The 12,576-nt window shown below is 41.5% G+C and overlaps 2 protein-coding genes across 2 annotated transcripts; one reads left to right on the top strand and one right to left on the bottom strand.

Annotated features, from left to right (window-relative positions):
* The first annotated feature begins 1 nt into the window (after position 1).
* Positions 2-5,171, top strand: LOC310815470 (transforming growth factor beta-1 proprotein-like). Its single transcript, XM_083685260.1, has 7 exons — positions 2-1,679; positions 2,864-3,133; positions 3,336-3,413; positions 3,556-3,694; positions 3,838-3,988; positions 4,256-4,366; positions 4,634-5,171. Exons 1-7 carry the CDS (start codon positions 1,340-1,342, stop codon positions 4,679-4,681), a joined length of 1,137 nt encoding a protein of 378 aa, XP_083541386.1. The 5' UTR covers positions 2-1,339; the 3' UTR covers positions 4,682-5,171.
* A 1,626-nt stretch (positions 5,172-6,797) lies between these two features.
* Positions 6,798-9,014, bottom strand: cbr1l (carbonyl reductase 1-like). The gene is made up of 4 exons (XM_083685272.1): positions 8,655-9,014; positions 7,955-8,135; positions 7,593-7,716; positions 6,798-7,343 (listed from the first exon to the last, which is right to left on the bottom strand). Exons 1-4 carry the CDS (start codon positions 8,938-8,940, stop codon positions 7,104-7,106), a joined length of 831 nt encoding a protein of 276 aa, XP_083541398.1. The 5' UTR covers positions 8,941-9,014; the 3' UTR covers positions 6,798-7,103.
* Positions 9,015-12,576: the final 3,562 nt, after the last annotated feature.

Raw genomic sequence — 12,576 nt, forward strand, 5'->3', positions numbered from 1 at the left:
TGATCTTTAAGGTTTATTCACATCCGTTTCGGGTACAAACAATATCTCACAATAAGTTTATACAAGTGCCATCTCTACCTTCTCTAACACACAGAATTCATTCAGTCATTCCATCAAAACTGTTATTTTCTCTGAAAAAATTAAGCAGCAATGACCTACTTAATTTTGAAGACGGACAGATAATTGATTGTCGATGATTAGTACAGGACTGAGACTAAATATATAGACATTTCTTGGTGAATTGAATTGAACAAGTTAACATGTTAATAAAGTGTTGCCATGTGTCTTGCCTTCCAGCAAAGCTAACTGAACAAGCAGCCCTGTGCTGAAACTGCAGATGTTTCACAATGCTGCTTTCATACTCACTTCCTGTAGCTTGTTATTGTTTCTAGTGAAGTTACACTTGCAAGATTAGACTAGTGGTGGATGATGATCTGTTAGAACTAAAAAAACAACCGTTTCAATGTACAATATGTCTTAATTTATTTATTTTTGTCTGAAACTTCTTCACTGGATCTGGTTAAAGCAAACACACAAGAGGAAGGAGGAGGCGGGCCTGAGCTGTAGGCTATGTGGGTGTTGGTGAGTTTGTTGTTGTTGTCAGGATGTTTCTGGTCTTCCATTTTCTGGGGAGATTCCTGTCTTGAGGGTGCTCTGTCAAGTGTAGGACAACCGTCTAGTGAATGAGGCACCATCTGTTCTGGAGATTTGTTTATGGATAAGTAATCAACACATTTAAGTTAGATTTTGGTTGTAGTTTTTTATTACTGTTTTTTATTGTACTCACAATTGGGTAATGGGAGTTTAGGCATTGTCTATTTGTTCTAATTTAAAGGTACAACGAGAACATTTTAAACCTATTATTACTGCTTGTTCGCTACGTTGATTTGTGTATGTTTAAATCCCAGGAAGTAACGTACTGATGTGTTGTGGAGCTCATTCATTCATGCTTTGAGTATTTGATGCTGTACATGGGGGTGTGTTTCATCCCTGAGGTTACTTCTGGGGAGCACAGTATGACTCAGACAGGCAAGGCACCATGCCAGTGAGACAGTGACTCTGTCTAGGCTGAGCTCTTTTGGTGGTGATCTCTATGTGGTGCTTCTCCGTGGTCTGACCTCGGCTCCAGAGCATGCGCCAGTCTCAGACGAACTCAATTAGAGATAGCCTACTGGGTTTCAGAGGAGTTTGTTACTGCAGCAGGGGAAGTGCATTGAAAGCAGCTCGGGAAGGCTCGTAAGGCAGGAGGCCTAGTGGAAACGATTCCCATCCTGTGCCACGTGATACTCAGCATCGAAAGCCTGTATTCTTAGATATTGTCTTGCTTTAAAAGTGCGCCATGAGGGTTGAGTTTTTGATGCTAGCTTCCTTATGGGTACTGGATTATGTATGCTGGAGTGGTGCCATGTCCACCTGTAAATCGCTGGACTTGGAGCTGGTGAAAAGGAAACGCATTGAGGCCATCCGTGGACAGATACTGAGCAAGCTGCGGCTGCCCAAGGAGCCAGAGACTGATGAGGAGGGAGAGACTGAGCAGATCCCACCTTCCCTTCTGTCCATCTACAACAGCACAGTGGAGCTGAGTGAAGAACAGGTGCACTCATTCACACCGGCCACTCCGGATGCAGAGGAGGAGGCATACTTTGCAAAGGAGGTGCACAAGTTCGACATGAAACACAGTGAGTGCATCTCTGCATGGTGCCTGTCTACATGCACAGCACAAACGTCCTGCTCACACAGAGGGTTTTTTCTGATAGACTTCTCTTGACATATCTCTAAAGTCAAGCCTATGTGTAGGGGGATGTTCGAATGAGTCAAATAATAGATAGACCACATTGTCAAACTGAATGTGAAGGATAAGATAAATGGCTGGGGTTAGGGAGGTTTCTTAACTTGATTAGTGTGTGTGTGCTTGCTTGAGTGGTAATCAGCACAGCTGGCAGGAAGGAAGGATTCAGCATGTGCTGTAGATAAATGACTCAGGTTCTTGCAGATATAGTGCCATTGAGCATTGAGCCCCACATCATTCATTCACACAGTATTTAGGTTGCAGCCAGGGACAGTGTACTCTGCAGTGTAGATGAAAAATGTGTAATCACTATTAAACGAAGGACCTTGAGGCCATTCCAACCTTAATGTCTGACCAAAATGTTTCATAATGAGGATATCATGCATTTGAAGTAGTTCTGTCGTTTGCGATTTCCGCAAATTTAGAAATTAGGTTGGTGAAACATTTTTAGGATGTAAATTTGTATAATTATGTACTTTAGATAAGGTTGTTGACTGAACATGGGCGTTTCTTCCATTGGTTTACTAAACGGACTGCAATCACTGTCTTCTCTGTGTAAAACCACAGACTCAACCTTTTACCTCTCTTTACCAGATGTTTCCTTCTCTTTGCTGGATCCTTCCTCTTTCTCTTAAAAAGCACAATAAACTGTAAATCTATGCAGTGGAAACTTGTCAATGCAGCAACTCATGTGCATGTCAGGTTTGCCCTAAAAACCCTTTGATTAGCTCCTTTTTGATGCTGCGGGTTTAGTGTAATACTTTGTGGTGACACAACATGGTATGATCTGCATCCCAGGGTAGCCTCACTTCCTTAGTGGCCCTGTCAATGTGTAATTATTGTTATAGACTTGCAGGGGTAATTTTGGCTCAGGCAGATAGCATTTGAGATGGAGCCAAACCTGAAATTGCCTCTGTTTGCCTCTCACCAGTTTTCCCAGAGAGCTTATTTAACCGAATTTTGTTGGACTTTACTATTCAGTGTACTTGTGTCCTTCTGTTAAGGTCTAATGCTTCTTTCATGCTTTCTCTAAATATCAGTGTAATTTGGGGACTGACTCTCCTTCTTTCCTAGATGAGAAAACCAAAATGCACCAGATGCTATTCAACATATCTGAGATGCGGACTTTATTGGGGAGTGATCGACTGCTCTCTCAGGCTGAGCTCCGTGTCTTTATCAGTAACCCTAAAATGACCCCAGGCGGCGAGCAGAGGTTGGAACTCTACAGAAACATTGGAGCAAACGCGCGATATATGGGTTCCCATTTTGTCTCAAATGAATCGGCCAATCGTTGGCTGTCTTTTGACGTCACACAGACCCTGAGGGAGTGGCTGCAAGGGGCCGGTAAGTTAACATTTCCTTGATGGTTGCACTTGCATGATACTGTACCTAAAATCATAACCTGTTTTAAAAACCTGCATGTGATAGGATTGCCATTACCATTCCAGACCATGTGAAACACTGGTCCAACAGAGAGAATTCCACAGCTTAACAAAAACCTGTTAGAAACCTGCAATTATATTTGCTTGGTTTCAATATTTTACAGAAGAGGAGCAAGGGTTCCAATTCAAGTTGCCTTGTGATTGTGAGAAATCAATGGAGCAATTTCTCTTTACAATATCAGGTACTATCACAATATATTACATCCATTAGATTAGCTAAGACATGATGCAAGCTGGCATGAGATTTTGAAAAATAATTATACTCAAACAAAGCTTCAAGCTGTCTGGTAAATATGACTAATGTTCCTATGGTTTATATGATAGGGATGTCTGACAAGCGAGGAGATATGGGAGTACTCCTGAAGAAAATGCCAAAGCCTCACATTCTACTGATGTCACTTCCTGTGAGCCAGCTTACCTCTCGGAAGAAACGACAAACCACAACCGAAGAGATTTGCTCAGAGTAAGACTCTCTATTCCACCTGACCATAACAGCATATACAATATAGCTCTAACCTACTGTACAGTACACTACATATTATTGTTTGGTTGATTGATGTTGAAGGAACTACCCCTCCACCCCTCAAATGACATATTTGCACCTAGGAAATCGGACAGCTGCTGTGTGCGTAGGCTTTACATTGACTTCCGTAAGGATCTTGGCTGGAAATGGATCCATGAACCCACTGGCTACTATGCTAACTACTGCATGGGCCCCTGCACTTATATATGGAACACAGAGAACAAGTACTCCCAGGTAATGCAGACATACACCTTATCCCATCAATACCTGTTTTAGATTAACTGGGCTATTGCCTCTGCTACCAATTCTAGGGTAGTTTTTTTATAGTCATGAAAGCATCTCTATTGATTATTTTGTCTGAGTAGAGAATCATATTTGTACAGTTGGGGTTTCAGCATCCAGATGTCAAATAGCCATGGGCTGTGGCTGAGACGACAGAAGGAGACGGTCTGTTCGGCGGCAGTTGCAGTACCTAGTAATCTTATGATTTCCCTACGACAGGTACTCGCTCTGTATAAGCACCACAATCCTGGAGCATCTGCCCAACCATGCTGTGTTCCACAGGTTCTGGAACCCTTACCCATTCTCTACTATGTGGGAAGACAACACAAGGCCAGTATTCAAATTCAATCGTCTAAATACTGTTTTTAACAGACAACTACTTTGTACAGTATAAATATTCACTTGCACAGTATTTATTTAAAAAGCGTATCGAGAGGATTACTCAAGCTAAACATCTCGTACAATTCTGACTCATACTATCATGTCAATGATGAAACACACAAGATTGTTATTATTGTCTTCTTGTAGCTGACAGTTATCTTGAACAGAAATATGTTTTAAATGTCTGTCCACTGAAAAAATGGTCTCTGTCTGCAGGTGGAACAACTGTCCAATATGATTGTTAAGTCCTGCAAGTGTAGCTGAAATTACTGTACATCTCTCTCCATTTCCCTATTCATCTCTTACCCGTGGGCACATGAAGATGCAAGAGGATGAGTGGTTACAGGGAAAACTGGAAAGAGGAGTGTGGTCAAGACAGGAATTGAGGACAGTATTGAAACTTTGAATGGTGTTTCTAATCCGCAGGCAATTTTACTTTGCCCAGCGGAGGAATTGCATGGACATTAAAAAGGACAATGATTTGTGACCCTTTTTATCTTTTTAAAATTGGACTAACCATGTCCTTAGTGTACAGAAGAACAATAGTTCTGCCCTATTGTCTTTGTCTTACTGTATTTATCCTCCCCTGTAGCACTTCCTCAGGAAGCAAAGGGGAAGGAGAGTGGCTAAGAGACTGAGTTTAGTTTGAGTCGACTGTTACTCAAAATACCGAATGTACAATAGCATCAACTTCCTCTTAAATGTTCATTGTCAAATGTCATTTATCTCTTTTCAATTAAATTCATCTACATTACACCCATTGTGTAAACAAGGTTATTTAATTATAAAAGCTTAATTAAAAAAAGATGAGTGTACATATATATTAGGCCAACCGTTGACTTAATTGTGACTTGAATTGTAAATATATCACTATAATTTATAAAAAGAAATACAGTGCCCTGCGTAAGTAAAGGGATAATGAAGCATGTTTTCTTCTTTTTTCTCTACACTCCAAAAGTTTGGATTTGAAATTAAACAATTACTATGAGGTTAAAGTAGAGGTAATAATACTCGTTGTAGATTATCAGCTTTTATTTGATAGTATTTGTATTTTGGTTTCACCATTCAGAAATTAATTTTTATGCATAGTCCCCCTGTTTCAGGGTACCCAAAAGTGATGGGACAGATTTATCAAATATCCAAATTAAGCACTCATGTTTAGTACTTGGTTGACAATCCTTTGCATGCAATAACTGCCTGAAGTCTGCGACACCAGACGCTGGGTGTCTTCTCAGGTGATGCTCTGCCAGGCCTTTACTGCGGCCATCTTCAGTTGTTTGTTTTGAGGTATTTTTGCCTAAAATATTATCAGGAAATGAAATGCATATGAAATTGGATTTAAATCTGAAGATTTACTTGACCAGTCAAGAACTTATTAATATTTTATATATTATTAATATTTATTGGCCCTGAAAAACTCTCTAGTTGCTATGGCAGTATGTTTCTGCATAATGATGCGCCATCCAATTAATTTGGAGGCCTTTGTTTGTATTTGAGCAGACAGGTTATTTCTGTATACTTCAGAATACATTCTGCTGCTTCAGTCAGCAGTTACATCATCAATTAAGACAAATTAGCCAGTTCTAGTGGCAGCTATACATTCTTTGACATTAACACCCCCTCCACCATGTTCCACAGATGACGTAGTATCCTGTACATCTTGGGCAGATCCTTTTTTCCCCCCCAACCTTCTACTTGCAATCACTCTGGTCCATGATAATATTCATCTTATCTGTCCACAAGGCCTTTTTCAGCAAACTGTAAGTGACCGTCCTTTTTTAGAATAACTAGTGGTTTGCACCTTGCAGTGAAGCCTCTGTAGTTGTAGGCTGGTGATGTTTTTTGCGGATGGCAGTCTCTGACACATTCACGTGTGACAGAACAAACCTGACTTACCAGAAACACCTGTCAAGTAAATTTTCCCATTACTTTTGGGTACCCTGAAATGGGACTATGCATAAAAATGCTGGAGTGTAGAGCCAAAAGAACAAAAAATGCATTCCTGTCCCATTACTTCCGCAGGGCACTGTATATCTTATCAAGCTGCTCCATTGGTCTTCTGTCAAGGTTGAATGCATGTGAGAGCCTTTGTGCTTGGAGACACCTGTGCCCAAGTTATTAGCATGTTTTCCTTTCTTGAATGAATTCCCTCCATTCATCCATGGCAGTCAAACTGCCACTTCCTCAGTGGGACAAATTTGTTTTGAAAAATGATTAAGTGAAAATGTGAACAGAAGAAACATTTCATGGTTGCATGCATTTGCCAATAATCTCATATCACTACTTTTTTAAACACTCCCCTCATATCTACAGGAATGTCAAGGGGGGGCTAGAAGTTGATTTGGAATTCAGCAAAGAGTTTGAATGAAACATCCTCATCTCATCTTCAGGTGTGAACATATGGCACACAAACATGTTTATTTCACCATGATGCAACATGAAAAGTTACTCCCCATTTCAACATGTTAAAAGCAAGTCTTAAATTATAACAAGTCTCATTGGCTGAGAAGAATATGTTGTCACTGATTGGCCTTTGATGCCCCCTAGAGGCTTAGTCCCATAAACAAATTCATGGTGAAACATTCATGGTGAACATTTTTTTTATGTGTCTAAAAGGCCCCAGTAAATCACTCACAGATATCCCACAAGCTTAGGCAATTGATGGAATTCATTTACTGCCTCCTCTCTACCACTCCTGAACGGTCTTGTCCCACACCAGCTGTCCATGTGGCTCCTTGGCACCTTCAGGAAGAAGTGCCAGGTAGGCAGGAGTCTGTGCTCCTTCCTCAGGGCTCTTGGGGGCCTTGTCGCCTGCCATGTCCGTGCGGACCCAGCCAGGGCAGCAGGCATTGAGCAGGATTCCATCAGCTGCCCCCGTCTGAGTCAGAACACGAGCCTGAATCCTTGACAGCACAGTCACTCCAATCTGAATAAAAGAGATGAACATGGCTGTATGATGCTGTTTTCTCATAAACGTATGACATTTCAGAAACACTCTATATGAAGCACAGAAACACTGTAATATGATTCTGTTCTTTCAAGAAAAATAAATTCTGTGCTTGAAATGATATGCACTGCTGTAAGTTTGATCAATGAAATACTTTGAATACATTTTTCCACATGGCTGAATCTACCATTCACAGTTTTCTTTCTAATAGTGGTGTGGGAACAGTACCTTTGTTGTGCCGTAGGCACTGTTCGGCCAGCCCTGGGCCTGATGGTTTCCCTGCTGAGCTGCAATAACAAACTCCCCCATGAGTGAGCACAGCTCCTCCTCAGAGAGCTCAGGATCCTTGAACCTAAAGACAAAACAGGCAAAAAATGTAAGGGTTTTACGAATTAATAAAGTCTAAGAACTGTGAGCATTATGTGCTTATTGTATAATTGCATATGCAGTATTTACATTTGTACACTCAACAATTTTGCTGTCCAAAATAATGTTCTTTATAAAGGTTTACTGTGTGTTCATACAACAGCTCATTAAAGGATGTTTGCTGTTGGATGAATGGGGTTTTGAATATAATATGACTGTCATACTTGGCCTGTAGTTGAGGGCTGCACTGATCAAGAGACCGCTTGCTAACAAAGCTGGACACATTGACCACTCTGGCATTTGGTCTCAGGAGGGGCAAGAGAGCATGGGACACCCAAAGTGTCCCCCAAAAGTTGGTACGCATAGTCACCTCAGCCTGTTCCCCAAACGGTTCTGTTGCATTATCTAGGAAAGAGATTAAATATTAGATTAATTATTGACCCCTACAAGAACAGAGAGCATGGGGGAGGGAGGGGGAGAGAGAGAATTCATAAAAGACAAGGAGGGGCACAGAAGGTCAGCACATGCAGTCAGATGAACCACTTTATGACTGTACCTTGTACCAAAGGTAATTAAACCTTAACTCATTTAGTGCCGAGTGTGAATAAAGTCGCCCAAATTTTCAACATTCTACAGTGCCAAGGGTGACTTTATTCACCAAAAATGCATAAATGATGATGCTTCATTTTGTAGCCAATCAAAGTCTTGTTGCTAGGTAAATACCACAAAAAAACACTTGGCACTCTAGGAGGTGAGTGTTCCGGAACAGGATTATTGTGTCGTTCAGACATGTGCATGGGAATAAAACAGAATAATCAAACTGAGAAAACACTGATTTGACTGAGTTCAAGTGGAATTAGTAACGATACAACATTAGTAACGATACAATGAGTGACGCAAAAATGATTCAATACCACACGGAACTTTTAAAAGCAATTCCCGCGTTGTTAACAAGCACATCCAGTCCTCCGTAAGTCTTCTGCAGAAAGCTACTTAGTTTCTTTGCGCTGCCATCGTCACAGATATCAAGGTGGTGGTAAGTGACATCAAATCCCTCTGACTTCAGCATTGCCACCGCCTCATTTCCAAGTTTCTCATTTCGAGCAGTAAGAATAACATCTCCGGCAAATCGTGCCTTGCAAAGCTCCCTCACAATTGCAAGCCCTATGCCTTTATTGGCGCCGGTAACCACTGCTACTTTCTTTGACATTCTCCCGTTTTTACTTTGGGGTAAAATGACTCGGACAATGCTTCTATAGCCTGATTGCAAGTGAACTGAATATCGCAGTGCCTTATTGGTTACTTTCACAATCTGCACAGTCATCCTTATACGTCATATAAGCTTTCATCAGATAATGTGGGATAAAGCTAGGTTATGATTGACTGCAGTTCTATGACTGCAACGCCCTGGTACGAGTTTTATACTAAAGATCACCCTCTAATAGTGTGTCGCCTGTGTGGCTTTGAGCTAGGCCGCGGTCATTCTTTTTTATATCCATTTTCTTTCTCAGAGAGAGGGATGGAAGCGGTAGCCTAATTTTAGCTAGACCATTGTGTGCAGCGCTCAGCTAGACCAATGTGGCACAGCGAGCGCTGGCCTTTTCCCTTCTCACTCTAATTAATGGTGCGTTCAGCAACTTTAGGAAATACATTATTATGTATTTAATAAATAACCACTAGAACGACCCTCCAAGTCGGAGTTGCAAGTGGGAAACTCGGACGTGTAATAATACCCGAGTTTACGAGTTGTGTTGTATCCACTGTTACCTTACATTCTCGTCTCGTTTCAACATATTTAATTGTTAAACATTACATCACACGTGTACCTATAATGTATGTTTGGAGTTGGTTGACATTCATCAGAATCAGAATCAGATTGCACATACAGGAAATTGACATGGTGAGGTTGGTGAACATAAAAAACAAATAGCAAATATTGACAAGTAATTTACAAAATAGCAAAGTATTCACAAAATAGCAATACCAAATTTACAAAAAAGAGCAGCAGAACAAAACATCTTGTAGGCTGTGTGAGACTAAATGGCAATGAGGCTAGAGGCTGTGAAATGGTTGTGGGGCATGTACATTATAAATTAGAATAATGTTAAATAATTATAAATTACACTGTCAGTGCATTGTTTGTGTGACAGGGTGGGGGGGGGTCAGAGAGAGGCAGGGGGCTTGGTTGTGAGCCCCACTGCCATGGGGAAGAAACTGTTCAGGTGGTGCAAGGTTTTAGTCTTGATTGACCAGAACCTTTTGCCGGATGGAAGTCTCTGGAAGAGGTTGTGACCAGGATGGGAAGGATCAGCGATGATCTTTCCTGCTCTCTTACTGGTCCTGGAGTGGAACAGGTCCAGGAGAGATGGCAGGTTGCAGCCGATGACCTTCTCGGCTGACCGAATGATCCACTGCAATCTGCCTTTGTCCTTGGCAGTGGAGGCAGCGAACCAGACAGTGATTGATGAACTGAGGATGGACTCAATGATCGCCGTGATTATGATTATCATTATGATTTGCAAACAAAATATCATTGGTTGAAGAGTTGTTCACACTCCAAAAGTACTCGAATGCATTCATGTCAGAGTTATGACGACCAACTGGGAGCTACAAGTTCCCGACAACCAAACAAACATGTTAGCAGCCCATAACAAACTATGTTAGCAGCCTATAATCAAGCTGGAAGCGTTGCGCAATGCATGCGCATCGATTAGTTCTCACATAGCCTACTTGTCAAAACCGGCCCTAACCTTTTTAGAGCCCGAGGCGAGGTCTGTAACTGCCTCCCATGCACACTGCATACCTCTCCACCCAAACTGCCCTCCACAAACCACACTTGCTTTAGAACAAACATTTAATTGTATTACTTAGTAAAAAATATGATATTTCCAGCCAACTACGGCCTTAAAGTCATGCTTTAGCTTGGCTATGGGAGTGGTGGAGGACATCATACCTGATTTCGACCGTAAATGGTCAAAATGTAAACTTCATGTAGAATTCACCGTAATGTACAATTTCAACATATTTAATTGTTAACCATGACATCACATGTGTATGTATAATGTATGTTTGGAGTTTGTTAACATTCATTATGATTTGCAAACGAAGTATCATTACTACAAAAGTACTCGAATGCATTCATGTCAGAGTTATGACGACCAACTGGGAGCTACAAGTTGAAACAAACATGTTAGCAGCCCATAACAAACTATGTTAGCAGCCTATAATCAAGCTGGAAGCGTTGCGCAATGCAGGCGCATCGATTAGTTCTCACATAGCCTACTTGTCAAAACCGGCCCTAACCTTTTTAGAGCCCGAGGCGAGATCTGTAACTGCCACCCATGCACACTGCATACCTCTCCACCCAAACTGCCCTCCACAAACCACACTTGCTTTAAAAATATTATATTTCCAGCCAACTACGGTCTTAAAGTCGTGCTTTAGCTCGGCTATGGGAGTGGTGGAGGACATCAGGATACAGTGTATTGTATTTTCCATCAGTCTTTCATTTTTCAAAAACAAAGAAAGAAGATTCACAAAGAAGACCAGGGAAAATATAAGTAGGTTAAGTAAATAAATAAATAGATAACCCTAACCCTAACCCTCAGTAATGAACTGAGTGCATGGTTCAATTATTAGAATTGATAACAAATATGCTTATTGGCTTTGGCTTGCCGTAAAAATGGCTATTAATGAACATGAATAGGTGAACAGTAGCCTACATATGGGGTACATAAAGCAACCTAGTCTCATTGTACTTGCATACATGCAAATCCAAACCAGACATTTCAGAGAAGGGAGGAAAATATTACACTGTAGAGTTGAATGCAATTGGCGTATGCACTCTGCCATCTTATGAAAGATATTTATTGATCCCCTAGGGGAAATTAAGGCGTTACAGCAGCTCACATCACAAACAACCAAACAACAAAATAAAGTGACAATAGAATAATAAAATAAAATAGACATCTGAAACATTATATACAGTAACAACAATCCAGTATGATTTAATGATATTATTGGTCCGGTAGCTGAGCAGGGCCGGAGGAGAAGGAGAAGAAGGATGCAGTGGAGAGTCATTGGTGGAGCTGGGGGGAGGGAGACAATGAGCCACCGAGTCAAACCTCTTAAAGAACTAGTTTGACTCGTTGGCCCTGTCCAGATCTCCTCGCATGCTGCTCCACATATCTCTTGTGTTGTTTTCCTGCAGACTGTCCTACATCTTCCGCCTGTAGCCTGACAGCATGTTATTACAGTATAAGGTATTACAGTGAGTATAAATAAATGAATATAATAAGTGAATATACATGAGATGAATATCAATATGATATGTACAGTTGGACAATGGCAATAGGTCTTGAGGTATGTTACATATATGTAAGATGTATAATTACAGACCAATATAATAAATATGCTATGTACAAACAAGCAGTAGTGCAAAAGCTAAATTGGAATCCTGAGTGTGCTAGTAGAGGTATAGGGGAGGGTACACTGATACTGGGAGTCAATGTTCCTCTTGTTGGGGGGTTAGGGTTAGGAGGGGGGGTGTGTGGCTGGGCCACTGCTGGGATTTCAGCAGTTCAGCAGAGTAACAGCTGCAGGGAAGAAGCTGTTCCTGAGCCTCCTGGTGCTGGAACGGAGACTCCTGTACCACCTCCCAGATGGGAGGAGGGCAAACAGTCCGTGGCTGGGGTGAGAGGTGTCCCTACTGATGCCTTGCGCCCTCCGCAGACACCGCCCGCACTGGAGGACCTCGATGGCAGGGAGTTGGGCACCGGTGATGTACTGGGCAATTTTCACCACCCGTTGCAGGGCTTTCTGGTCAGAGACAGAGCAGTTGCCATAC

The sequence above is a fragment of the Argentina silus genome (assembly GCF_951799395.1).
Source record: "Argentina silus genome assembly, chromosome: 2".
NCBI lineage: Eukaryota > Metazoa > Chordata > Actinopteri > Argentiniformes > Argentinidae > Argentina > Argentina silus.